Genomic DNA, 26,446 nt, shown 5'->3' with positions numbered 1-26,446 from the left:
AGCGGGCTGGGAGTCCCAGCAGTGGGGGAGAGGCAGGGAGAAGCAGGTGGCAGGGCTGTGCTGGCATTAAAGTGCAGGAAGGAGCCCCCCTGCTCGGCCCGGGAGGCGCAGGTAGAGCCGAGCCCCGAGACCCCCAGCCCGGGAGGAGGACGCGGCGCCCCGTGCAGCATCCCCCAGCCTCGGAGGACGAGGGGAAAGCGGCCGGGCCCCCGGAGCGGGGCTGTGCGAGCCCTCGCTGGGCCTCGGGGCGGGGGCGGCGGCGGGGCCGGGGGCGGACCCGAGGCGGAGCCGGGCGGCGGCGGCGGGCAGGGGCGGCTCGGAGTGGCCGGGCTCGGCTCGTTCGGCTCCTTCCTCGGCGTCTCCGGTGCCCGGCCCCGGCCCGGTATGGCCGCTCGGATGCCGCCCGTCCTCCGCTCCGCCGCGCTGCTGCTGCTGCTGCCGGCGGTGCTGCCGGGCGGCGGGCCCGGCTCGGCGGCGGCATCCCCGGCGGCGGCGGCGGCGTCCCCTCCTCGGGAGCCCCCCGGTCCGTGCCGGGTGAAGACGGTGACGGTGTCGACGCTGCCGGTGCTCCGCGAGAACGACATCAGCTGGAGCGGTGCCCCCCCGCCCGCCGCCGCCGCTGCCTCCGCCGCTTCTTCTGCCGCCGCCGCCGACTCCCGCTTGCTGCTCTTCGTCCGCAGCGAGCTGCCCGGCCGCGTCGCCGTGCAGGACGACCTGGACAACACCGAGCTGCCCTTCTTCACCCTCGGTAGGTGCCCCCGCACCTGCCCCCGAGCCCCCCGCAGCGCCCCCGCGCCGCCCGGAGCCCTCCGTGCCCGGCTTCTCCCCCGGCATCCTCCTCCTCCTGCCCCGCACCCGGCTTCCCGGCGCTGTTTCAGGGCTTTCTGGCGTTGTCCTTGCTGCCTGCTCATTGCTTTTTTTTTGTAATTATTTTTTTCTGTTGGGGAGGGATTTTTTTTTTTATTATTTTTTAAGCAGGGCCTGAGCGCTGCTGCTGTTGCCGGTTCGACCTGGGAGCGAAGGCTCAGCGCTGGGAAGTGGTGGGTGCTGCCTCCCCTGCTCCAACTTAGCCGCTGAGCCCTAGAGGAGGTACCACGGCGGCTGGGCGAACAGCAGGGACTGCGTGTCTCGTACGAGCCCACATTTTGACACGCTTTGCCTTCACGCTCCCTCTTGCTTCATGCACAACTCGGGTTCTTGGCTCCGTCGCAGCATGCCTGCAGACTTTCTCTCCCTGTTTCATCTTTTGCGGGGAGGGGGATGGGGCCAGGAATCATTTTGGTGCTGTACTTCAGTCCCCATGTCTGCTCCCGTTGGTGTGGATGGGGTGCCCCAGCTGCACCTCGTCCCCTTCAGCCTTTTGTGTGCCATCAGCCCGGCTCTCCTCAGAGCAAACTGCTCAGGATTCTGCGTGGAAGGCGGCGTGTTCGCTGTGCCAGATCACTGGAGGGCTTTTGTTGATCTCTTCATCCCCTAGCTTGCTTGCGTTTTGGTGTCTGAACCCAGGATGGTTTGAGCACCTGCCTAACTTTGTGTCTGAGATGCTGCATGTTAACACAGCTCAGCTGAGGCTGCTGGTGGCTTGTGCTGTGTGTGGCTGGCATGTCGAGGTGCTCTGCGGGCAGGCTGACCCCACGGGCACCCAGCCACGGGGCTGCTCCTGCACCTCCTGGCAGTGACCCTGCTGCTCCCCTGGGTCTGATGTGCCAGGGCAGGAAAATGACCGACTGCATCCCCCGGTCCTTTCCTGCGATGCTTTCCTTCAGCGATTAACCTGTAATAAATAACTTAATGGTACTTCTCGAGCTGAGCATCATCACTGTTCTGGTTTGCAGTTTGGCTTCCTTAGACACGGTTGGTCAAACAGAAAAATCCCAAACAAACCAGGTAGTCTATTTGAAGCAATAACAGTGGAAATCAGACCTGATGCAGTAGGAATGACATTTATCTTACAGTGATTAAAAGTAACAAGAACTTTCATGGTTCAGTGCCTTGAATTTTCAGATTAGAGTACAGTTTCTTCAGGGACTGGGTGTGAATTGCGTGCTGCTCTAAATATATCAGAAGGCAGAGAAACCCCTGTGTGTGTAGTGTAGGTAACAGCTCAAGTCAGAGGAGAGAGATTTGTCTTGATAGATCTGAGACATGATCTTGTAGAGCAAATCCTATTCCTGTGACTGACTGCTGGTGAGGAGACCACGTCTAAAAAAAAATCTCTGCCTTGCCTGGGATGTTGGTTACGCACACGCTCCTAAATATGGAGCACATCCCTTGCTGAGCTGTGTTTCTGTGGCTGGGTGCAGGACACCAGCACATCCCCTCCTGCTCCCCTTACTCTGCAGGTGTCGGGCAGGTTGGGAGATAAATGGGAGCTTTGCCTGTGGTGGGATGGCTTCATCAGGGTCCCGAAATTAATCAGGGGGCTGCCTCCAGAGAAAGTAAAGCACTTGTCCTTCCCCAAGGTCTAGCTCATGAATTGCCGTGGATGCTCTGATATTTCAAATTTGTCGCATTTCTTCCCATCTCCTGGAGTGGCAACTGAGCCTCGCTCGCACTTAACTCTTTTCAGGGTGAGCGCTGTGGAGGGTTCCTACTGGCTTGTGTGCTCGCTGTTCTAGGGCAGTAAGTAACGCTGGAGTTTTCTGCTGTCTTTTTTTCCTGCTCCATCTTTTTCTAAGTTCAGCAGTGGCTGGGAATCCGAGCGCTGCTGCTGCCTCGTAATGGGCTCTTGGAGGTGAAAATCATGTTACATGTGGGAGATCAGTGGAATTGCTTTGCAGGGACTTGCGGGCAGGGATTGCTTTAAACAGTTGCTTCTCTTTGCCCAAATCTTTGATAGCCCTTATTTCTGCTGCTTATGTGTGTTTGTGTGTGGTGCTGAGCATGTTTAGTGGACGCCTGGGCCTGAGCTGCAGGAGCTGTGGAGGAGCTGAGGTCCTGCTGATTTGCAGTGGGGTGAAGACTCCCAAATACCTTTGAGTCTGGGCTCTGGTTGCTAGCAAAGCTTCCTGGCTTTGTGGGGGTGAGGATGTGTTAGGGAGCACTCCTACAACCCATGCCCCAGGCCAGCTACATTGGTTTGGCATCCTGGAGGGATTTTGGGGGTGGGGAGGAAAAGAAAAGCATAGTAAAGCAGGCGGTGCAGAGCCTTTGTGCTGACGCTCTGGGCTCTGAAGAGAAATTATTTGGGAAGAAATCGAGGTCATCCTGTTCTGGGGTGGCTGCTGAAGGAGAGCAGGTTGGGCACTGCCTCTCCCCTGCTCCCCAGCCTGCTGCCCGCCCCTCCTGCTCCCTCTGCGGGGCTCAAAAGCCTTTCCAGGCCAGGAAGCGTGAAATAAAACCTCAGCTGGTTGTTGGTGATGGTTTTATTTAAACACTGGGGCCGAGGGAGGTGGTTTGTGGTCCTGTGGCTGGCTGCTCAGTAATTCCCTGCCTGGGGTTGCTCCTGAGCCTCTTGTCCCTCCTGTGCATTGAAGGAGGATGGGGGATCTGTAGCTGAAGGCTGGCTGGTGCCAGAGCCTTGTCTGTAGCTGTGTGAAACTTCTGCTGTTTTTTTTTTTTTTTTTTTTTTTTTTTTTTAAGGGCAGATCAAGTTAAAATGGGCTAAGGAAACAGATGCTTCGAGTCGGTGGCTGGTACAAAGCGCGTGCAGTGCTCTGCATCCCTTGTCTTTAAAGGAGCCCTTCTAGGTGGGAGGCAACTTTTTCTGCTCCCTGCCAATCTGAGATGTGACACATTGTGGATGACGAGCCTGAAACCTTGCCAAGAGCCTAAATCTCTCCCCAGAATGGCTGGGGGCACCCCCTGCAGCTGGGCAGAGCCACAGGTAGGAGCCCACTAGGGGGTGGCGGGAGCCTGGAGATGCTCAGCTGCCGGCTGCAGGTGTGTGGGCACCGAGGGAGCCTCCTGCCCTCAGTGGAGTTGGGAAACTTAATCTCCTTCATCTCCTTCTCGCATCCCTCCCCAGCTGCAACAGGGGAGCTGCAGCCGAGATGCCTGTGGGCAGCTGGAGTTAGCTCAGTGTCCCCTCTCCAGCAGGGCGTCTCGCTGTCTGCACTTCCCAAGCCTCGTTTTGCTTCCTTTATCTCTGTCTTCGGAGACAAGAAGGATGTTTCTCCCCTTACCCCACGATTACATTACTTGAAAATTACACAGCAAAGCACGGTGATGGCAGGAAATGACAAATGTAACTTCGCCACCAGTGCATTATGAATTGCTGTGCATCCCCTTTCCTGAAAAAGCACCCTGCCCTTTCCTTAACCTTGGATACAACTGATGCTTTGCGGTATTTTTTTTTTTCCCCTAACTCTTCTAGTGTTACACTGGCAAATGGTGCAGCCTATCATTGACTTTATTCTTGTACAATGAGGTCTCTCTAAGGTATGTGTCTTGATTTAGTCAGCAGCCATGTGTTCTGTACAATAGCTGCTCCATGAGCAACGTAGCCTGCTTTAAGTGCAATTCAGGGAACGAAGCAGTTAGCTTCAGAGCTAATTTGGCTGAGCTCTGTCTGTGTGTGTGTGCAGATTATATATAGAGAGAGGGGAGAGAAAGAGGCAGAGAGAATTTTACCACTGCTCTTAGCCGGTAGTGGCTTACATAAGAACAGTTTACTACACGCTTCTGCTAAATGGCTCTAATGGATGCTGTTTGACTGGTGTCTGCAGCGCTTTGTTCCTGGGGCTGGCAGAGAGGTGCTCGTGCCTCTGCATTGCCGGTGTCTCGCCGTGGCCCCTCTGCGTGCAGCCTGTCCCCGTCCCTGGAGCTGTGCAGCTCCCCCATCTCCCCGGTGCTTTTGTGCTGCTGCTCCTCTTCTCCTCTCTTAACTTTTCTTGAAGCCATCTTGGAACTTGAACTTCTTTTCCTCGCTAGGATGAGAATGCATTAAAGTAATGGAAAACACTTAGTCCCCTGCAGATTGTTTGAATTCACTGTGTTTTTTTTCCCTGCAAATACATGAGCAGGGTTTTGCTGCTTGCTTTTGTCAACATCTCCTGGCTTTGCAGAGCCTGAGGGGAGAGGCCGAGGGTTGGCCTGGAAACCCTGGTGAGATCGGAGCTTGCTGGTGCTGCTTTTAAGCAGCGCTGCTCTTCCTGGCTCTTGCCTTGCTTTGAGCTGGTCTGTGGGGTCTTGAGCAGGGTCGTGTGGGTGGCAAAGGGACGATGTTCCCTGTGTGAGGCTCTTGTGATGCTCTGGCTTCCCCTAAGCAGCAGAGCTCAGCTCTCCAGGGCACGGCTTCAGCAAAGTGGGTCCTCTCTGTGCGGCAGAGGTGGGTGAGGGTTGGATACCTCCTGTTTCTGCTAACTGCCTCCTGCTAGACTTGAAGACTTGCACAGCACTTTGGGCAGAGATTTGGTCAATTAAGATTTTTTTTTTATTGCAGTGCCTGGGGTCTGGGTCAGGTCTGCATCAGTGGGGACAACCTGGGGAGGGCGGTGGTATCACAGCAAGAGGAAGGAGTAACAAATGCCACAAGCACTGCGCTGCATGAGTTGTTGGAGGGTGTGGGGGGAAGACCCAGCAATGCTCAGGAGCCTTCTGAAAGGGGGCTGGGACCCCAAATGGGGTGTGTGGGGCTGTGGGCACCACAGGGATGTGAAGCTGCTGGCCTGGGAATCCGTCAGGGCTGGCTGGAGGATGGGATGGGTCCTGCGGGGAAATCTGGTGCCTGCTGGCTCTGATGTGTTGCTGCCTGGGGAGCTGAGCCAGGTCCCTGGGGGAAAGGAAGGGCAGCGCAGAGAGACAGAATGGCCCCTCTGGGGTTGTACCAGCAATGTGGGTCCTGAGCTCGAGGTCTGCTGCTGTGGATGCAGGAAAGATGAGCTCTACAGCTCCCAGAAGGGCTGTGGGCACAAAGTGTTCATTAAAACAGGTCAGTCCTCAGATGTCCGCCTCACTCCTCCAAGCCAAGGTCAGATGCAGCGTGTCCAGCACCGTGGGGTGCAGGGGTTTTGCTTCATCTCAGGTACATTCAGGAGAGAAAATCGCAGCTAAAACTGGAGCCTGAGCTGAAGGGGAAGCTGTACTCGGGGAATTGCTGCTTTCCGAGAGTACCCGTGTTGACCAGCTAGTGGCAACAGAAGATTAACTATGGAGAGAGCCGCCTGTACTGCGCAGCGGGCAGGCTGGAGCGGTGCCGCGGGGCTGGAGCTGGGGATCCCCCTGCTCCCCGAGCCAGGGGAGCACATTGCCTGGGATGTCGGTGTGCCGGAGAGCTTTCTTGCTCTCCTGCTGGAGGAATAAATAGGCTTTTTTTTCCCCAGAATGAGGTGGGCAGCTCACATTTCTCTCCATGTGTGTTGGGCACTGGGGAGGGGGGCAGCCTCTGAGGAAGCCTGTGCCACGGCGCAGAGGGACAGTACATGTAAAATGTGCTGCTTTTGCCTTTCTAAGCCTTAAAACTGAAAAGCCAGGCTGTTTGATGGACAAGGCTCTGCCCTGCCTCAGCCATATGGTGCTAATACACAGCACTGGCTGGCTGTGAAACCTGGCTGAACCTGGGGGCTTCCCCGGTGCTGGGCAAGTAACAGGAGCTTGGCATGGGGCTGGCTGAGATGGGACAAGAACGGGTTGGTGTTGTGGGAACGGGGAGGCATCGATCTTGTGCTACCTTGGCACATATGTTAGCAGTCGCAGGTGGCTGGGGAAACACCTACCATCACACCAAAATGCCTCGTGGCGCGTGGGGGGAGGCAGGGGCTGGGAGGAAAAGCGAGGAAACTAGAAGCGCTTTGAGCGGCGCCTTGCATTGGCGATGCTGTTCCCATCTGCAGTGCCCACAGCACGGCTCGTGGCGGAGTTTCCCTCCTCCAGTTGCAGCCACGTGAACTGGGGAGCGATGAGCCTCATCCAGCCTCCCTGCTGCTCCCGCTCGCTACCTGCGAGGGCTCCGAGCAGGGATGGATGCTGCTTGTGCATAACCAGCTTAAGAAGTGGTGCCACTTAAGACAATTGAATGCTTGTGCTGCTGCTCGGGGCTCGGCTAATTTGGTTAAGGCTTCCAGTGTCCAGACAGTGTGGAGACACTTAATGGTATTGAAGAAGCAGGATGGTATGCGGAGGGGACAGGCAGCAATCTTGGCTTCCTGCATCTGCACTGGCTGGGCAAGGCTCTCTGGTTTCTTCCTGGGAAGGAGACAGGCAGGGAAAAAAAAAATCAGGGTGTAAATAACTTTGGCCCATCGATCCCTTTGGATATCTCCCCTATGCCTCTGAGTGCATCCTGCATGACTCCTGGGGTGCAGGGCAGGATCCCATGGGGGTGGCTGGGCTGTGAGGAGATGGGGCAGATAGGGGCTGGAGCCAGGTCTGCCTGGGGCAGGGGAGGCTGGGGGGGAGGGAGGCAGAGGCAGGAGCCCCCCCTGTTTCTCATTACCTGCTCCCCACCAGCCTCGCGCCCCCCCTCTGTGCCTCCAACTCCGCCGTCTCCGTGCGAGACAAAGTCTGTGTGAAACCAGACTGGCTTTGAAAGCAGCAGAGAAAGGGGAGAAATTTTCCATTAGCAGCATCAGCAGTAAAAGAGATTTCCCAGTCACCTGGTAACTGCTGTATTTGGGAAGATTACCGAGCTGATGGTGCCGCTCCAGGCGTGTGCACGGGAGAGATCCAGGCAGGGAGAAGGAACAAGGGCTGTGGTGCCCAGAAGGAGAGTGGTGTGGATGTAAGGGAGCCCCCTGGGGCTGGCACCCCCACGCACCATCACCCTCTCTTTCAGTGCATGAGAATAAACCATAAATTGTGTCCCAGCTGCAGCTGGAGGAGCAGAGGGTGGTGGGAGGGCTGTGCTGCAGCCTGGGGCTGGGTGCTGCACAGGAATGTCCCCTTTCAGCCTGGCATTGGGGGCTGGATGCTTATTTTGGTGCCTGGTACCTTCCTGCAGTGCTGAGGTTTGCCTACTGGGAGGTGCTGCCCTTGCTGTGAAGACCCAAAGACTAACGCAGGCTGGGAAATGATCCTCCCAAAAGCAAAAGGCAGATGAATAAGCAGTGCACGGACTCTGGTGCAGGGTCTGGAGGGTGAGGTTTGCTTCCAGCTCTGCTGCTGACCATCCCTCAGCATCATTTGGTAATTTTGTCCCCTTTGGGGCCACTTGGCTGTGGCTGCACCAGTCTCCAAGGTGATGCAGGAGGCTGGTGCATCCATGCTGGGTACCCACAGGCATCCTTGTAAGTGCTCAGCTGTGCTGGCATCTTTGAGGCTTTGGTTTGATTTGTTTTTCCCCTCCCTCATCTCTGTGGGGCAGGCAGGCAGCACAGGAGGGGCAGCCTTACCAATGGCCAGAGCCTTCCCCAGGGATCTGCTGCAGGACCTGGGCTCTCAGGCTGGCCGGGGGCTGCCCGTGGTGCTCACACAACCCGAGCTGGGGTTGCAGCATGTCTGTGGCTGTGTCCATCCTGAGGCCATTCGCAGCCCCTATTCCTCCCTTTAGGGTTGGTGACCTAGTGGTGTACCTGGCAGCACAGATCATCCCTAAACTTTGGCGTCAAGTGACAGAAAACAGGAACAGGCAGCAGCATTTTTTTTTTTATTTTTTTTTTTTTTTACTTTTTGCCTCTAGCCAACTGCTCAGCAACATCAGCTCCTGATTCACTGTTCCCACGCCAGCAGTGTGCTGTGAGGGGGGTCAGGCAGGAGGGCTGGGGCCAACGTGGTCACTGCACCTCTTCCCTGGCTGCAAAGCCTCTGCTGTGCTGTGCCTGCCCTGCTGCTCGTGCTCGTACTGCCTGGGGGCATGGCAGGAGCTGGGGTAGGAGCTGATGCTCTCCTGGTACAGGAGAGCATCAGCTGGTACTGGTCTGTGCAGCCTGTGCCCGGAGTGGGGTCTGCTCTTGGCCCCCTTTTCCCAACTGGGGTGGGTTTCTGGGGCCAGGGGGCTCCCACCAGGTGCCTGTTGCTTGTTCCCATTCTGGTCTTGGTTTTTCAGTGCTGTCTGGTGCAGGCTGGTGCTGAGGGAGGTGGAATTCCCCTGCCGTGGCTCTCTGGGTCTGGTTCAGCACAGGGAGTGTCCCTGGAGAGGTTGGGTTTTAGTTGGGACATCTCGCTGTGTTCCTTCCCTTCTACCCCCATCACATTTCTTTCTCATCCTCTGTAGCTCTCTGCCATATAAATCGGAGAGGTTTAAACTCTCTCCTGTGTGGGAAGCTGCCCAGGGAATTCCTCCTGGGTTTCTCTGAAGGCAGGCTCGTGGCATCATTGGTGGACACGCTCCCTTTCCCCAACACGTGAGAAGGGCGGTGTGGGCAGATGGGTGCCCAGGAGAGGGTGGTGTGGGGAAGGTGATGCAGAAGGCAGGCGGTGGGTGTATGTTCCCTCCCTCCTTCCCATCCCATCCACCCTGGGCAGCCCAGGGTCCTGCTGCACTTATGGACTCATTTATAGGATCTCAGTTTCTTCCCAGCATACAAATGCCTCCTTCACTCCCTCCCAGAGGCTGGCAGGAGCCTGCAGGAAGGGCAGCCTGGGCTTAAGCATCATGTTGGGTTTTCTCTGGGCTTTTGTAGGGTCATGCCCTTGTGTGAATGCAGCAAATGTCCTGCAGAGCCTTCATGTCTGGTGCCCTGGGAGGGCAGCTCGGGGCCTGCTGGAGGATGCCAGCACCGGGTACCCCTCGGTGAGGCTCAGCCCTGGGCTCCTGGCCCTTCCCAGTGATGGTGTTTGGGACGGGGGCTCTGCTGGAGAGGAGGGGACACCACAGAGGAGCTGATAGCAGCACCCTGGGGACCCGAGGGGTGCTTTTGGCAGGGACAGGGGCTGAGCTGGGTGCTGTCCTCACTGCCTGGGGGCTCCTGGCTTCTCCACCCCTCACCGAGGGGGCACAGAGGGCTGTGTTTGTCACCTGAGGAGCCCCCAGGCTTCGGCTGAACTTTGTGTTCCGGCAATAAAACCGTGCTGGGAGCTGTGTGCAGTAACAAAGCCGGTGGATATAATGCCTCCGTACCGCGGTGTACCTTTCATCTTGAAGGATTCCCGAGGAGCTTTACGCACACCGTGTGCCGCAGCCTGCCGGGGGCACCCAGTGCTGTCAGTGAGGGCTGCAGCCTCATCTCTGCTGGATGTGTCCCCCTGCTCCCCCTTGCCCCGGGAACTGGATGGAGTTTGGTCTCAGCCCAGCTCCATGCCTGGTGTTTTCCTCTAAGCCCGACTTTTCTGGGAGCGAGAGGAAAGCCGTGTAGCTGTTTGTTATGCAAAAATGGTGAAAAATAAGAAATATCCTTCCTGGGGCAGCAGGAGTGGGTGGGAATTACTTTCGCGCAGCTTCAACAGCTTTGCTTCTTGGCAGAAAAAGCTTTCACAGGGGAACGTGCCCTCCGCACAGCCCCGGGGAAGTGGATAATAAAACTGGAGCGCTCGAGAAATCGCTTCTGGCCGTAAGCAAGGCGCCAGGGTTCAGCTGCCGGGCGTGGGACTGCTGCCGGGGCAGCTCTGGGGATGGAGATGGTGAAAGTGCCTGCACCCTGTTGTTTTTTCTTGTCATCATGTCCCCATCTGAAGTGAGGTGGTGGGGAACAGCTCTGGGCATGCTGTCGGTGCTGTGGCCACGTGCAGCAGCCTTTGGGGACAGCTGGGCTGCTGCCACCTCCTGCTGCTCGCAGCCCGGAAGTCGGGGCTGGGGGTGCAGCCTGTTCCTGCGAGCTGGGTTTGCTTTCTCTTGCTCCTGGCCCCCTGGAGCTGCTGTCGGTGGTGGCTGTGGCCAAAAATCCAAACTGGAAGTGGGATAAGTGGCACTAAATGAAGCCGTCAGCGGAGGCATATGCTCGAAAAGCTGAGGTTAGCGCGAATCTATTTTTGTTTGGAGTGGTGCACACTTAGCCCGCGTAGTTGAGCAGTTTGTTTATGGGATGCATTTTCCCATCCTGTGTAGCTCCTCCAGTTTATGCTATAAACAAGCTGTAAAATCAGAAACTGCCTGAACTTGCTCCCATTAAAGGCATCCTGGTGCTCAGGGATGGAGGATGCACGGTGCAGATGGGGCTGAGGTGCCTCCAGCCCTGAGCTTCTCAATGGTTGCATGATAAAGCTGAAGGCACCACACCACCAGGGGAGGTTATTCTGTACTATTGGGGTATGGGACTGCTGTGAGCACCCCAGGATGGAGCAGGGCATCTCAAAATCAGGGGGTTCTCTGTCCCAGGTTAGTGCTGCAGATGCTGGTTTTGGGAAAAATTGTGAAGACTGTTTTTATTTTAAAACTTTTATTAAGACTTGATCTGGTTTTTATTCTTGAATGGGATAAATAATTTTGTTTATTCCAGCTTGGGTTTGCCTTCCTTCATCCACTGGCCCACTCTTGAAGCCTGGCAGGCAGAGCGTGAGGCTCTGGCTCTTTTTGGCTCAGGTCTTTTAGCAGGGCTCATCCTTCCTCCAGAAGCAGGAGCTGCAGGAGAGGAACGTTTTCCCCTCTGTGCAGCAGCCTTTTCTTCCTTTTCCTCTCGTACTGGAAGCTCCAAACCTCTCACACTCATCCCCAAGGAGCCACGGGTGTTGCCACCTGCAGCTCCTCCAGCTTCCCCTCCTTCCCCAAGCCCTGCTGTGGTGACTCCTTGGGCCACCAAGATAGGGGCAGCATTACCAGCACGGCCCCTGGCTATCGAGATCCTTCGATCCTGATTAAATTTCAAGGAGGCAGGAGAAGTTTGTGGTCGCTTCTCCTGTCATTGTTGCAGCTGAGTGCCTTGTGTTGGCTCAACAGCCGTGTGTTTCTTGCCTTTTTTTTTTTTTCCCAAGCACAATCACAGGGACCGGGAGCGTGCTTAATTAAACAGCCACAGCATTGCCTTTTAACATAATTCCGGGAACTGGAGCTGCTTGAAGACGCAGACTTCATTACACTGCTTTACATCTCGTCACATCCCAGCACTGCTCTTTCCCCTTTCCTGCTCTCTGCAGCTGGGCACCCCAGCCAGCCTCACCGTGCCTCTGCCTCGTGCTGTGCTGCAGGAGGAAATCCTTTATCCAACAGGGTGCTGCTATGGGGAGGAGGTTGGGGCTGCTCGGAGCCAGCTCGGGGTCTTGCTGGAGCAGCAGTTTGTGCTGCAGACATGCTGTTCCTCGCTGCTCTGGGTTTTATTCTGATTTTGTAGCAGCTGGCGTTGCTGTTGAGCTGTTTCATAGCACACCATGGCATGAGGAAACAGGGGTGAGAGCTGTGGCTTGAGTAGGATTTGGGGTCTGCCAGGATTTCGAAGTCTGCCTGTGGCCGCCTGAACCTGAGCAGCCCCGTGAGTGTGTGTGCTGCCCAACACCACGCGGGTAAACCGAAATCGTGCGTGCCGGGGGAGGTTTTCTCTGCTGCTTGAGCTTGCTTTAAAGGGTTGTAAAACCTTCCCCTCCTTGCCTGTGAAGGTTTTTACAGCGTGTTTCAACGAGCCACTTAAACACAAAACAGGAGGAAAAAAAACCTGCTTGCAGCACTCCTCCCAGCTGAGCAGTTGGGGCCCTGGGCAGTGCTGTGGGGAGTTTGGGGGATGCTGAAGGAGCGCTGGGCTTGGTGAGAGCCCTCTCTTCTCAGGGCACCCTTTGGTATTTCTCCAGTGGCCTCTCCCAGCAGAACTGACTCCCCAAAACCACGGTCCCAATGGGTGTGAACCTGCACTAGCCTGCTGGTAGCTCTTTGTCAGGTTTCTGGGCTGCTTCGGGGTGGGCTGTGAATTATTTCAAGTGAATTTTTCAGCAGCCCTTGGTCTGTGAAGCTCCCCAGCAGCAGGAGCAGGGCAAATTTACCTGTTAATGCCTGGCATGGCTCCAGCAGCTCTGGGGTCACCTCCCTGGGGAGAGGTGTCCCAGGGAGCTGTGGGACTGCAGCTCCTGGCCCCTGCTCCGGGAGGATGGGTAGGGGAAAAGGGGGAAATCCCTCCCGACCTGGCAGCAGCCCCAGAGGCAGGGACAGGCTGTTAGCACAGGGTTAGGGGTTTTATCACTGCTGGCTGTAAGTGTCTCTCCATAAAACTGCTCTGAAAGCACCCAAGGGCAAAGCGGGAGGCGTTGATGTTCTCCTTTGGCTGTTGTTAGGTGGGGGAAGGTGTAAGCTGGAAAAAAAGCTTTGTTGTTTGTAATGGTACTTGCAGCTGGAGGGCATGTGAGGCCCTGGGGAAGGAGCTGCAGCTTCCCTGCGCTGCGGGGGGCCAGGCTGTCACCCCCAGCCTCCCCTGCTGCTTCTTCCAACTTCTCACAAATATTTGCAGGGCTCAGGGAGCTCCCCAGAGAGCACGAGGTGCCTTCAAAGGAAGAGCTGCCCTGGGAGAGTGGTCTCCTGGGGCCACCTATGTCCACCCCACCCAGCAGGGTGCACACAGATGGAGATACCACAGGGGTCTGCTGCTGCCTCCCCGCAGAGCACAGGGCTGCAGTGGGGTCTGTGCCTCCAGACCCAGCTGGAGGGGTCCCGCAGCAGCTCCCAAGCCTCCTGCATCCCCGTCCTGTACCTGCACAGCATCTCACGGACACACCGAGCGCTGACCAGGGTCTGCGTGCAGGGAGGGATGTTCCTGTTAATTAGCACTGGATGAAAGAAGTTGGCTTTAGTCAATGAGCAACCAGCTCCAGTTTCATCACAACTCCTCAGCTCTGAAGCTGGGTGTGCGGGTGAGCAGTGAGTTTGAAAAGCTGGTCTGCAGCAGAAACTGCAGCGTTGGTACGAAGCTGCTGAAGGGGAGTTGTGATGCTGTTTGGAAGATGAAAGTGTCTTAAACTTAAACTGACACACATTAAAAGATGAAAAAAGTGTTTGCATGGAAGACAGCTCTTGAAACCCTCCCTGGCCAGCATTGCTGTGGCTTTCCCCAAGGAGCCGCAGGGCTGGGCTGTGAGCCTCGGCTGCTGTGTTGGGGATCCCGTGCGGTGTGACGGGCAGAGCTGTGCTCATCGCAATTAGAGCGGGTCTGAAAGCTGACAAATGAAAACAAATTTTTCACAGCTGTTTAGCAGGCGTCTGCATAATGGATCAGCCAGAGGACAGCATCTGGGTGAGGGGGGAGGCTGGAGGCACCTGCCTCTGGCTGGGGGCAGAGGCTGGATGTGTGAGCAACGGTGTCAGGAGGGGTGTGATGGCTTGGTGGGCGTCCCAGCAGGGAGACCTCCTTCCCTGCTTCCTCCAGAGGCTGTCCCCATCCCCACAGCCCCAACCTTGGCTCCTTGCTCACGTATTTTGGGCTGTGAGTCCTTGGGTGCAGCCCCAGCTGCTCGTGCACTGCCTCCTGCGCCAGGCAGCACTGCTGAGATGCAGGACAGAAGATGACATCTGTAGGCACCTGTCCATGCCTTTTCTTGGCGTTTTCTGTTTCCTCGTGGTGGTGGTGGGTTTTTAGCACCATTAAACTCTGCTTTCCACTACGTGCTCTCAGATACCCGGAGCCTCGGAGCGTGTCAAAGCAACCCCTTACGACGGCCGCGGGGGCTGTGTGAGCTGCAGGGCTGTGAGCCCCGGCCTTCTGTAGCAGAGCTGTCAGGCGGTTCCCCCATTAGAAAATAGACACCAAAAATTCCTCTTCCACCCCCACCTCGGTCTCCCTGCCAGCCCTAGATTCCAGGTTTATTTAAGGGTCCTTTCTTTTGGGTTCGGGTGGGAGTGGAGCGTGTATTTTTTGCCATGCGAGTCTGACAGGCCCTTGGGGAGGATGAGTGGGTGTCTTGAAGCGTTAGGGAGAAGCTTGGCAAGTGCTTCACTTCCAGGGATCTCTTTGCATTTTTGGCTGCATCTGCTTTTTTATCCTGCTGCTCTTCAAGCTTTTTTCTGAAGCAGCAAAGTAACACCCCGGCAGCGCTGCCACCAGGAATAGCACCGCTCCTGTTCCTTGAAGGCTTGGCCACGAAACCTGAGGGGTTTCTGGTTTTCTGTTGTTTCCTCCCCAGGCTGCTGGGCTGGACGGGACAGCCCTGGGCTCCCTGTGCCTGGTGCTCCAAATCTGAGTGTGTATCGTGTGCCGGGGGTGAGGTCTTGTCTCCTCCTTGGTGGCCTCCTGGAGGAGTCCTCTGCTGCTGGAGCTGGGGTGGGAGCGAGCTGGAGGCTGCTCGGAGCTGGCTGCACCGTGGGGCTGCTGTAGATGGGATGTGTTTTGGGTTTTTCCAAAAGCAGCAGACTTCAGTGATGCTCTTCAAGGTGTCCTGTTTCTTGCTGTGTCCTGTTCCGTGCTCCAAGCTTGTTTCCTGCTCTGTAAAACCAAGGGACAGAGCAAAAGCACAGCAATGTCACCGAGGTGCTGAAGGAAGGTCCTGCCCCACAGGCTGGAGGAGCAGCTTGAGGCTTTCAGCTGCTCTGAGGCTTTTTGCCAGGATTTTGCAGTGTGCAGAGCAGGGAGCTTTGGGAGCACAGCTCCTGGCAAGCCTGGCAGCTGCAGCTTGCCCTGCAAAGGTCAGAGGGGCTCAGCGGAGCCACAGCAACTGATTGTGGTGGGGCTGGGGATCTGCTGTGCCCCTTCGTCTCCTGAGTTAGGCGAGAGGGCTGGGGAGGTGGAAGCGATTTGTTGATTGTTTTGGCATGCAGGGGGAAGAGAAGCAGCCCCCCTTGATTGTCTTCACTTTGCAGTTCAAGGAAGCACAAGTGCAGGTGTGCCTGGTGAAAAATGGGGCTTTTGGGTCATTCTGGGATCCTGTTCTCACTTTTGCTGCTGACTCATGAAATGACCTTGACTAAGCAAGATCCCCGTGTGTCCTCCCTTCTCTCCCATTCGCAGGGCCCAGGGGAGCTCCCTGTTTGTGCAGGTGATGCTGAGCCCCTGCCTGGGGCTGTGCGGGGGGGTGGGTGCCAGGGGTCCTGTCCTGCAGCCTGGTGGGGCTGCACAAAGGACAAGGGTGGAAATACAAAGCAAGAAGAGGAAGAAATGTGTGGGTGGAGGTGTGTTTATGGGCTGGCCAGCCCTGAATTTAGTCTCTGGCCTGGGATAGCTGCTCTCCACGTGCTGACCCAGCAAATGGCTGTGGCACACCCAGCAGCCGGTGAGTCTGACTGCTGCAACACGGCCACACATCAGGAGTTAGGGCGTTTTCCGTGCTTTTCATGGACTAAAAATGCTCTGCTTTGTTTGAAGCTCCTTTCCTCTCCCCCCACATGCACGTGTCTCCTGATCTCTGCTGAAGAGTGACGGCTCCTCTAAGGTGGCAGCTGAGAAGTAACCTCAGCAACTCGGTGCTGGGACCACTCCAGCTGCCCGTGGAGGTGGCAGGGCTGTGCCAGCAGCCTCGCACAAGGGCTGAGGAGCTGCCCCATCCCCAACACTGGGGTCAATTTTGGTGGTGGTGTCTGCTCCTCAAAGCAGGAGGCAGCACGCAGGGAGCCACCCCTGTCCCAGTGCTGCTCGCTCTTCTCTTGCTGATGCACAGGCTTCAAGTGCTGCCTGGTGCTGCAGCACTGGGAGAAAAATGGTGCGAGAAAAATGGTGTGAGAGGTACTGAGCCTGCTTCTGTACCAGCGATGCTCTCTCTGCAGTGAGGCTCTGGAAAAGCAGGGGTGCAGGAACCTGCCTTCCACGAGTGTAGCAGGAGGTCTGCCCTCTGCTCGCCCCATCTCCCAGGCTTAGAGGTGCTGGGAACTGATAGCTCTGTGGCAGCGCAGTGCTGGTTGGGGTGCTGAGGGTGGCTGTGAGCCCAGCAGAATCTGTGCCTGCTGCAGGAGGGCTGCTGGTGCCCTCGGCATCCCCGAGCCCCAGCCTGGGCTGATGCAGTGGCTGCAGCACCGAGCGCGCCCTTAAATTCTGAATGCACCGCCTGCCCCGTGGGCTGGAAGGGGCCTTGGCTACTCAAAACACTGCTCGGAAATATTTTTTTTATGGCAGCTGGGAGCGAGCCAGGGCGAAAATGAGCTGAGGCCGCTGAAGGGAGATAAGCTGAGACGTAAACTGTGATTTTCTGCCCTGTGAGCCCTATGCATGGATTTCATCTTTTAATGGAAGTGCAGTAAATAAAAGCCATTTTCACAATAAGCTGAGCAACAGGTCATAAGCGTCTGAGCCACTGAAATTGATAGAAGTGAGCTAAGCGTAACAAATCTCCCAAAATTGCACCAGACTCCACTTGTATCTAGTCCCTTCCTGCATCTCACCAATTATAGCAAATGGCAATTATTTCTGAGCCAGAGCTTTCTCTGAATAAAACCTCAGTCAAAGTAGAGATACTTTATCTTCTTTTTAAATAGATTTGTACCGGAGGAAGAGCCCCCAGTGGGGAGAAATCCCATTTGAAGGGGCTTTCCCTTGCAACGTTTGCACAGAGTGGCTGCCGGACACGCATGGAGGCGTTGATTTGACCGATGTGCTCTGCTGGCTCTGGCTGAGGGGGGAATGTAGAGAGACTGTCAAACATGTTCCCTTTTGAGTTTCACTTGTGTCTTCGTTAGCAGGGAGCACGTGAGCTGGCTGCTGGGGAGCTCCTGTTGCTGGTAGAGTGCGGCTCTTCCAGTTGGATTCAGCAGGTGACTGCCTCTTCCCAGTCCCTTCTGCAGGGCTGGTACCCGGTGGTCCTTCTGGGTGCAAACCAGGCTCTCAAGTCTGAGTTCAGGCTAAATGAGAACACTTTTATCCTACATAACCTCGATGCCTGGCTGCTTTCCTGCACGCAGGAGTGGGTTGCATGGCTGGGGGCTGGTTGGAAGTGCTCTGCTGGGTGCTGCTGGCGAGGCAGCAGCGCACGGTGGTGGGTGTAGGAAGCTCACCTGGCTTCCTAATTGATGCCGTTAGTGCTCCCTACCAAAAAATCCCTGTGAAAATGGGCGCTTTCTGTCTGGACTGCTGGAGAAGTTGTAGCTGAACAGCTTCTCGTTAGGTGCGCGGAGGCTCCTGATGTGGCACCTTCCTGGCTTCCTGAAAAAACTGCCAAAGGTCTTAAGTAGCCTGAGGACTGATCCTTCTCCTGGCATTGTGAGGGGAAGAGCCTCACTGGGGGTGTTTTGCAGGGTGTGGGAGCCGGTGGGACAGGACGGGCTGGCCATGTAGCTCGTTGTGTCCCCAGGCCACTGCTGGGAGAGGCTTTGGTGAGATGAGAAATCACCAGGGGGGAGCGATGAGTGCTGCGCAATGATGCGTCCTCCCCTGTCATGGGGGAGCAGAGTTTGATTGATTTACTCTGCGTTAGCTTCGCATGAAGAACAGGGTGTTTTTTTTTTCATTTTACTTTAGACTTGGGAATTCCATTCTTTTCCCCCCGTGGGTTGTTAATGAAAAGCACTGAAGCAGCTTCTCTCCAATTTAACTTGCTTGCATGAACCGGCAGCCCCCTCTCCCTACAACCTCCCCAAGATATATGTCAAATATTTGCTTAGAGGCTTCTGAGGCTGCCTCTCGAGCAAGCTCCATGCACAGTCCTGCCTGCAGACGTTCTTCAGCAGCGTTGCAGCTTGGTGGATGCAGGCAAACACATGTCCAGGGTCCCCAGTCCAGTTTGGCAGAGGAGCATGTTTGGGGGGAGGTTTGGGGGAAAAGAAGCCTTCGGGGTCTCTATGAACCTTGTTCATCTTCTAGGGCAGCAGGTAGGGAGGGGAGGTAGCACCAAAAAGCTGCAAACTGCTCAATGTTTATAAACCTGACTGTTGATGAGGATGTTGCAGCTCAGAAGGCGCTGATCCAAGAGCCGTACACCTGCTGCCTGGGGAGCAGAGGTCCAGTGGGACCCCAAGATGCTGACCCCACAGGACCCCGTGGTCCCCGAAATCCATCAGCTGAGCACAGCAGCAGCGTTGGAGGAGCAGAGGGTTGCACAGCCCGTGCAGCACCTGGTGCTGTGCAGGATTTTCCCCTCCATGTACTCTGGGCTGCTCAGACCCCATATCCTCAACACACCGGGGTTCCCCAAGACCCTCCAGAACTGCAGCTCGCCCTTTGTTTCCTGAAGCCTTCCTTTAATGCAGTTGGCCCCTGCTAACCCCTGCTCAATTTGGGAGGCACTGTCTTTGTTTCCTTTCGTCTAGCCGGCTGTAATCCGCGCCTGGCTGTGCCCCTTACTGGGCAGCCATTTATTTTCCTTAATCTTTCATGAAGCACTTTTATCATAAGCTCTCCGAAAATCCGCTGAAATTAGACCCTCTAAATCACCTTCATCTATTTTAAAAGGCTTTGCTTTTGCAGATAACACCGCCAGGTTGCCCGGCATGCCTCTCTCCCACAGTCCCTTAAGGAAGTTGTGTTGCCTTGACCTGCTCAGGTTGTGCTTTGCTGCTTTCCGAATTGGCTGACCCCCAATTAGACCGAGAATGAAGTTCCTTCCCTCCTGCAGTCTGATATTTAGCTCTGCACTCCCGGGGTTGTGGCTGTCTTTTTATTTGTACTTTTTCCTTCTAAAATACTGGTCAGTCCTTGGGTGTGCGGAGGGAAGGCGGGTGTGATGCATGGCTGAGCCCGGCCCTGCGTTGGGAGGATTTATTTTTCTTTCCTATGTTGTGGAAGTGGATTGTTTTCCAGGCACACATCGGTGGCCTTTCCCTGTTGTGAAAGCTTGGGAAAAATAACATCAGCTGGGCCACGTCTCTGTGTATGGGAGGGAAAATAAGGCTGCTTGGAGCAAAGCCCCCCGGCCTTGTGGGCTCAGACACAACCCCATCCAGAAGCTGGAAGCTGCAATTAGATAAATTCAGGCTGAAAACGAAGCACAAATCCCAAAATGAAATTAGCCGGCCACTGCCAGGCAGGGGTCATGCTGTGTGATTGCTGCAATCTCTCCTGCTCCCGAGCCGTAGGAGCAGCCCCTTTCTGGCAGAGCTGCTTTGTGTTGGCTCTCCCGTACCCGAGTTGCCAGAAGGCTACAACATCCTGCAATATTGCTCTTTTTTTTCCTCTGCTTTCTGCAAATAAAGCAAGCCTCTTCCCGCACCTCTCAGACAGGGTAGGACGTGGGAGGGATGCCTTGAATAAAAACATCCATCCTCCCCTGCATCCCTTCTCTTCCCACCCCATCACTCCCGTCCACAGGTTAAATGCCAGAGTGGAGAGAGAAATTGAATATTGGTGCCTGTGCTCCCCGAGGCTGCTCACAGATGGGAAATTCATCGTCCCCTGGGCGATCTGGCTAATCCCTCTGGGGCCACGTGTCGGCTGGCAGGCGGTGACACAGAGCCAGGGGTTGCAGCCGGAGCTCCCGGTGTCCTCGGGTCAATGGGATGCTGGTCCCATCGCGCTCTGATAATGGCGAGGACATCTCTAGGAGCAGGGATTTATTTGCCATGTCTGGCCCGGCAAAGGTAATTTGGGATTTAAGCCCTGCAGAGTGCAAGGAATAAGTAAGCAGATTGCTATTTTCTGAGGGAGATGCCAGTAAAAAACATGAGTCCGTTTCCTTTTTTTTTTTTTTATCGTTATTTAGGGAAAATAATGCTTTGTACCCTGTACAACTGGGCGGGCCATATTAAGGGCAGCAAAACCAGGATTAAGCCCAGGAGCAGGACTAGAGAAACCTTTTAAAAAAGAGCCAGGACATTTCCTTCAGTAATCCCAAGGCGGATGAGTTAGTGACCCCAGGGGGTGCTTGCAGGGAAGGCAGAATGCTGCTGTCACACTTCTCCCCCCTGCCCTGTAGGGCTCAGTGAATTATTCCCTGCTGGTGCTGGTTGCCTGTTGGGGCATTTCATCTTCTGCATCCACTTGTAGGGTCTGGCTCGGGCCACCTGGGCCATCCCTTGGTGAAGTGGGGTGGTTTAACATGGTCTTGCATGGTCTAACGTGCTCTGGCTGTTAGAAAAACATTATAGGAGAAGTTTGTACCTTTATGTGTGTGTACATGTAAAAGCATATTTAAACATGTTGGCTAATACATTAAAAATAATTGTTATTGGTTACACAAATTACTGGCAATATTGCTGTGACTGTATTACAGCTGAAATTCTCACTTGATTGCTACCACATAATTTTTAGCAAATAACCAGAGCATTCCAGCTTAAATATTGTCACGGTGTCCTTTTAATAGGCAAACGAGGTAATTACAATCTCCTTGGATAATAGGATGGCTCCTACCTATCTGTGTGCATGTGATGAATTTTCCTGATTTCAGGCAATATTTGTGTGTCCTGCTGTAGTATCCCAAAGCTTAACAAAAAATAAATCACAAAACTTTAGTTTTAGGCAACTTAGGTTGACAGGGAGCTCTGCAAATGGGTGAGTGAGGATGAGAGTCCTGGTGTCTCCAAAAATGGGAGAGAGGATGCCTTGCACAACGGGCATCTGAGCTGCTGGTGTCTGGCTCCTCTTCCAGAGATGCAAGTGCAAACCCAAACCTTTCCCTGGCTGGTCCTGTGCAGGCGATGCTGCGTGTGCTGCCCTTGCTCCTGGTGCCCTGTGGAGGGTTTGCAGCCATGGACGTGGTGGGAGATGTGTGCCTGGCATGGCAGATTTGTGCTGGGAGAAGCGCCCTGGTGCAGGCTGCTTTTGGGGCTGGGAGCTGGTTGATGGGACGTGGAGGGAAGAGTTTCCTGATGAAGAGTTTTCCTGGGTGCTGCATTGCTGGGCGGAGCACAGGCTGGTGTGGGCTCTGGTCTCTGCACACGAACAGAGCTGTAAAAGTCCCATTTGTGCCACACTCATGATAAATTCTGAAATACTCAGCTCTTGCAGTGCTGCTCCCAGCACGCCGGTGGCTCAGTTCTCCCACCAGCAGCACAGCAGACCCCTTGTGATTCTGGCACAGTTATGCTTTACGACAAACTCCGGTCTCTTGCAGGCACAAAAGCTGAAATCTTGGGCTTGCTTTCCAGCCATGCGGAGTGAGTTTTGTAAGTGAGCAGCAGCGAGCAGCTCCCAGCCTGCTGCTGCTGCTGGGGTTGGGTCGGCTCTGCCGGGCTCCAATTTTGTTCCGTCAGCTCTGCAGCTTCATTCCCATCCCCTCTGGGCACGTTCCTGGGGAGACCACACATCCCCTCCTGGGAATGGCAGGTGTCAGGGACGGATGGGAGCTGGGGGGTTGTTTCTAGCTTGTCTGCTTAAAAAAAAAAAAAAAAAAAAGAAAAAAAAGAAAAAAAAATATATATTTTCTTTAAATGTGTCTTGGTCTGTGCTGAGGTTTGCAGTGAGGTTGCAAGTGGTGTGGTGGGTCTCAGTGCTACCTGCATGCACCAGGGCAGTGTTTTGCAACCCGGGGGCTCCTCCATGTCCCCTGTCTGCCTCCCCGCTTGCCTCTGCGATGGATTTGCTCTGGGAAGGAAATTACTGCTGCAGAATGAGCCCCGCAGCCCTACCTTGCCATCACCTAAACGGTGCTCCTCCTGCTCTGCGCGCACCCTGCCTCCGATGATTGTAGCAGGGAGAATGCCTTGATTGCTGACAGCTTCTCAGGAGTTGTGGCACAATTGAATCAGTTCCCTTTCAGTGCATAGAAACCCTCCAAATTGTAATCACAGGCCATTCTCCCTCTTCGCATTGTGTTCGGCAGGCAGCTGCAGCCAGCACTCTCCTCCTCATCCTCCTCCTCCTCCCGGAGCCCCCAGCCGTGCTGGCACCGTCCCCTCGCTCTTGCCCCCCGTGGGGCTGCTCCCTACAGCATTTGGGAGCCTCCTGCGAGCCAGGTTTGGGATGGAGCAGGAGAGGAGAGGCTGGGGGCTGAGCTGGCTGCTGGTAGCCACCAGCACCCGAATGCAGGGCTGGGATATGTGTAGTTGAAGCCTGAAAGAGCTTCAGGTCCCCCTTTAGGTGCTCCCCAGCCTTCCTCCCCCCCAGGAGGATGCTTCTCCTGCCCGTCTGCTCCAGTTGAGGTGCTGGCATGGGCATGGGACCTGGCACTGCCTGCCCGGAGTGAGCCAGCACGGCAGAGGGTCACCAAGTCAGTGGAAAATTGAGTGTGGAGAGAATTAGGGCAGCAAGGCATAATAATAAAACCTATTGCTGTTGAAGCTAAGCCAGGAGAAGCTATAGAAGGAGGGCCGGGTGCCAGCTCAAGGGAAAAAGTATGATTCAGTGTGGCCCTGAGCTCATCCATCTGCAGGCTAGGACAGGGCTGGAATAAGCTTTGGGGCAGGCAGGGAGGAGATGCTGAGCCCTGTCCCGTGGCCAAGGTGAGAGGCTGGGCAGGAGGCAGCTCCAGCAGGGGGGGAGGCACGAGGAGGGGGTGCAGGGGCTGCCCTGGGACCCGTTGCCTCCCAGCTCAGCCCCGCTCCTCTCCCTGCAGCCCCTGCTGGGCTTCCACTGGGCTACTGCTGGAGCTGGTCTGTCCCTTCCCCAGGGGGCTGGGGAGGTAAATCTGAAAAGAAAATAAACGTGCAGTGGAGAAGAACAGCTCGGAAGCAGCTCTGTGCTTTGAGGTGCGGTTTTTGTCGTTCTGGTTGTGCTCGGATCATGCGCCTGATTTTCCAAGGGGGAAATCTAAAACATGTTAAACTTGAGATGCCCAAAGTCTGTGCTGTGGAGCGTGGTTGGGGGGAAACTGCACGCAGCAAGTACATGGGTGTGTGTGTGTGCGCTCTGCGAGCATCTGTCCCGTTCAGCAGTACGGCTCCGACATGCGCTTTGCTTTAAGCACCTGTGCCACAAAGGCTTCAAGCGAATGCGAGCAACAGGAGCATCCTGGAGGCTTAAGGTGCAGTTTGATCTCACGCTGGGAAGAGAGCTATCTCAGGGTGGCAGCCAATTAAAAAACAAAACCCGAGCTGTCTGCTGTGATCCTTCCTCCCCCCCCACCGAGCCCCAGCTGCGGAGCCAGCCGCCGTCTTATCGCGGAGTCTCTGAGGCAGCCCGCTTCGTCTCCCAGGCTTTTAAACTTTCTTTTGTCCCAAGAAGTCAAAGCAAATTGTAGGCAGCCAGCTAGAACGTGCTTTCCTTGGGGATCAGTTTTCCTTGGCAGATAAGCAGGCTTTTCGTTATGCGCTGAGGTCTCGGTGCTGCTCTCCTCCAGCCCTGACTGAAGCTGTGATCAGGGGCTGCGTCATGGCATGAGGGGGAGCCTGAGGAATCAGCTCCATCCCTGGGGCACCTCGGGCATCTTTGGTGCGTCGCGGACATCCCTGGTGCATCTCACAGCATCCTCAGCATTGCACTGCACCTCGTGTAATATCTCAAAGGCATCCAAGCCTGCTAGGAACTCCTGAGCTTGAAATGCAGTAGGAGGGCCCCTGGGGCTGTGGCACAGCTTGACCTCCAGCTTCACGCATGGCTGGGTGCTGGCTGGAGTTCCTCTTGCTGGGGTTTTCCCCAAGGAGGACACCTGGGCATCCTGCTGAAGGCAGCCCTGGAGCTGGGAACAGGGAGGACCAACCCTTGTCCCATCCCAGAGCCCTGCCAGGAAGCAAATGGCCCTGACTGGAGCTTAAAGATTGCGTCCGCACGTCAGCCCGGGTAGAGCAGCTCATATATTCTTGTTTCCCTAAATGAAGGATGCACTCAAGCAATTGAAAACAACTTCTGGGACAATCTCGTTCCATTATGTCTAATGGAATTGGGTATACGTGGTGCATAGTGTGTGCTGATATCTTAGAGAAACAAAGAGGGATTTTCCCATTATTCAGAGAATGGATGAGACGTGAAATGAACTCCTCAGAGGCGTTTCAGTTTGTCACAATAGAACAAAGTGAGTCACGTTTGGAGGATTCGGGAACAAAACGTGTGCGAGTTTGTATTCCCCATGTTTGCATGTTCCCTCACGATTTTTTTCCCCGTCCACCCTTTCCTGTTAAAATTGGGCAGCAAGAACCCAAACTCCAGGTGTTTCATTTATACTTTTCAAGGTGACCCCAGCCCTGATGGGAGCCTCGGCTCTTGGAGCACCCCGGCGTGGGTTGGAGAGGGGTGGGAGGTGGCTGCGGGGACAGGGCTCTGCTCCCTGCTCTTGTCACTGGAAAACACACACAATTTTTTAATAGAGCCATCAGCAGGTTCTCCTCAAATGGGTTTTATTTGCCTTTTTGTTTGTGAGCCCGGAGGAGGCATTTGTTTGTGTCTTAAAAGCTGGAAGTGACCACCAGGACCAGCAAATCCAGCGAAGCAAGGCGAGAGCACCGCGGCTCTTCTGAACGCGGTAGCTGGAGCGGAAAGGAAATAACTAAACATCCCGCTGAACTGGAATAATTAATCTCATATTGATAAGTAAGCTAATGGATTCAATGGACTATGGGATGTTGTACGGGCAGCCCTGGGACTACTTGATGCTTCCCAGCCAGAGAGGAGTGTCCAAAGCTCTCCTCACGGTTTTCTTCTCAGGAAACATAATTTCACTGAGGAAAGGAGGGAGGAAAGGGGTACCACTTAATTTGTACCCTGCGGTTGGCTGAATTAAAATTAAAACTGTCATTTTGCTTGGAAATATTGTTTTTCATGGCTGGATTCCAGGAAGCTTTGCTGGGTGGGCATCGCGCGTCTGGTTCTGCACCATAATAAATGAGCTGCGCTCCCGCGGGATGGGGGAGGCGTTTCCAGAGGACAAATATCACAGACCTGGGGCTCTGTCCCAGCCCGGGCAAGGGCAGTGTCAATGCCCACGAGGAGCAGATGGAGGCCCAGAGCTGTGACTGTGTCCTCAGCTGGCAGGAGCCCCCTGTGCCCCCCTGGCAGCGCTTCCAGCAGCACTGACCTTGCCTGTGCCAGCTCTGCGGCACCCTCTGCTTTTGGTTATTTATGCATTTGAAGCAGAGTTGGTTTGGGCACTTTTTTTCTTTTTCTTTCTTTTATTTTTTTTTTTTATTTCCCCCCCAAAGCATGGTTAGGGGCCAAGCTAGGGCTGGAGATGCAGCGAGAGGTGCAGGCAGCAGCCTCCCTCCATCTGTTCATGCTGATTTGGGAAGGGGCGCGGAGTCCTTGCTTCGTGGCTGGCATCAGACCCCCGAGTTTGTTTCTCCTTCAGCAGCATCACTTAATTTTCTCCTGCAAAAGCTCTGCCCAAAAATAAATCCCTGTCAGGAGAACCTTAATTAGAAAGAGAAATAAATCTCTTCCTGGGCTCTCCGAGCTGCCCAGCTCCCATCCCAGCAGCGGAGGGGAAAGCCCTGCTCCCACTGCTCCCGAGCCCACCCTTCCTTGTGGCTTCTGCCTCGTGCTGAGCTCCTCTTTGCTGCACCTGCGTTGCTGATTAAGAGCTGCCTTGAAAGGCAACTTCAAACTCCTAAAGGGCTGTTTCCCGACTTAACAAATCAATGCATTAAAATCTATAAATATTTAATCACGGCTCGTCCTCCGGAGGAGCTCCTGTGACTGTTGCCCTTGTGCTTCTTCCCTCCCCGCGGTGCCCACCAAGCTCACTGCTGCCCTCGGCATTGGCACCCAAGGTCTGCGGGGGAGCGCGAAGGGCATGGGAAAGCCCTGCCCGCATCTTCTGGTGCAAGCAAACTGAAAAGTGCAATGGCAGGGAGAGCAGGTTTAACCCTAGGGCTTGCAAGGGTGTGGGAGTTTCCTTTTGAAATATTTTCTCCTCTCCCTGAGGTGTCCGGCAGTGATCCTGGTGCAATAAGTGTTGTGGGGAGGTTTGTACCTGCCTGCTCCCCGCGCTGAGGGTAGGCAGGAGGGCAGCAAGCAGCCGATGTGGAGGTGAGGTGTTTGTCTGGGTGTGCAATGCCGGC

At 55.2% G+C, this 26,446-nt stretch overlaps 1 protein-coding gene across 1 annotated transcript in view; it reads left to right on the top strand.

The window, feature by feature from the left end:
* Positions 1–384: 384 nt before the first annotated feature.
* Positions 385–26,446, top strand: part of LOC309885678 (astrotactin-2-like) — a gene marked incomplete at both ends in the record, with an annotated part of 79,366 nt that continues 53,304 nt past the window's right edge. The window contains one exon of the mRNA XM_082775901.1: positions 385–748. Coding sequence (XP_082632027.1) covers positions 385–748 — 364 coding nt within the window. The remainder of the gene's footprint in view (positions 749–26,446) is intronic.

The sequence above is a fragment of the Aythya marila genome (assembly GCF_965140915.1).
Source record: "Aythya marila genome assembly, chromosome: 19".
Lineage (NCBI taxonomy): Eukaryota > Metazoa > Chordata > Aves > Anseriformes > Anatidae > Aythya > Aythya marila.
Note: the sequence above shows the minus strand (reverse complement) of the source record. Positions and strands in the feature narration are given on the sequence as shown.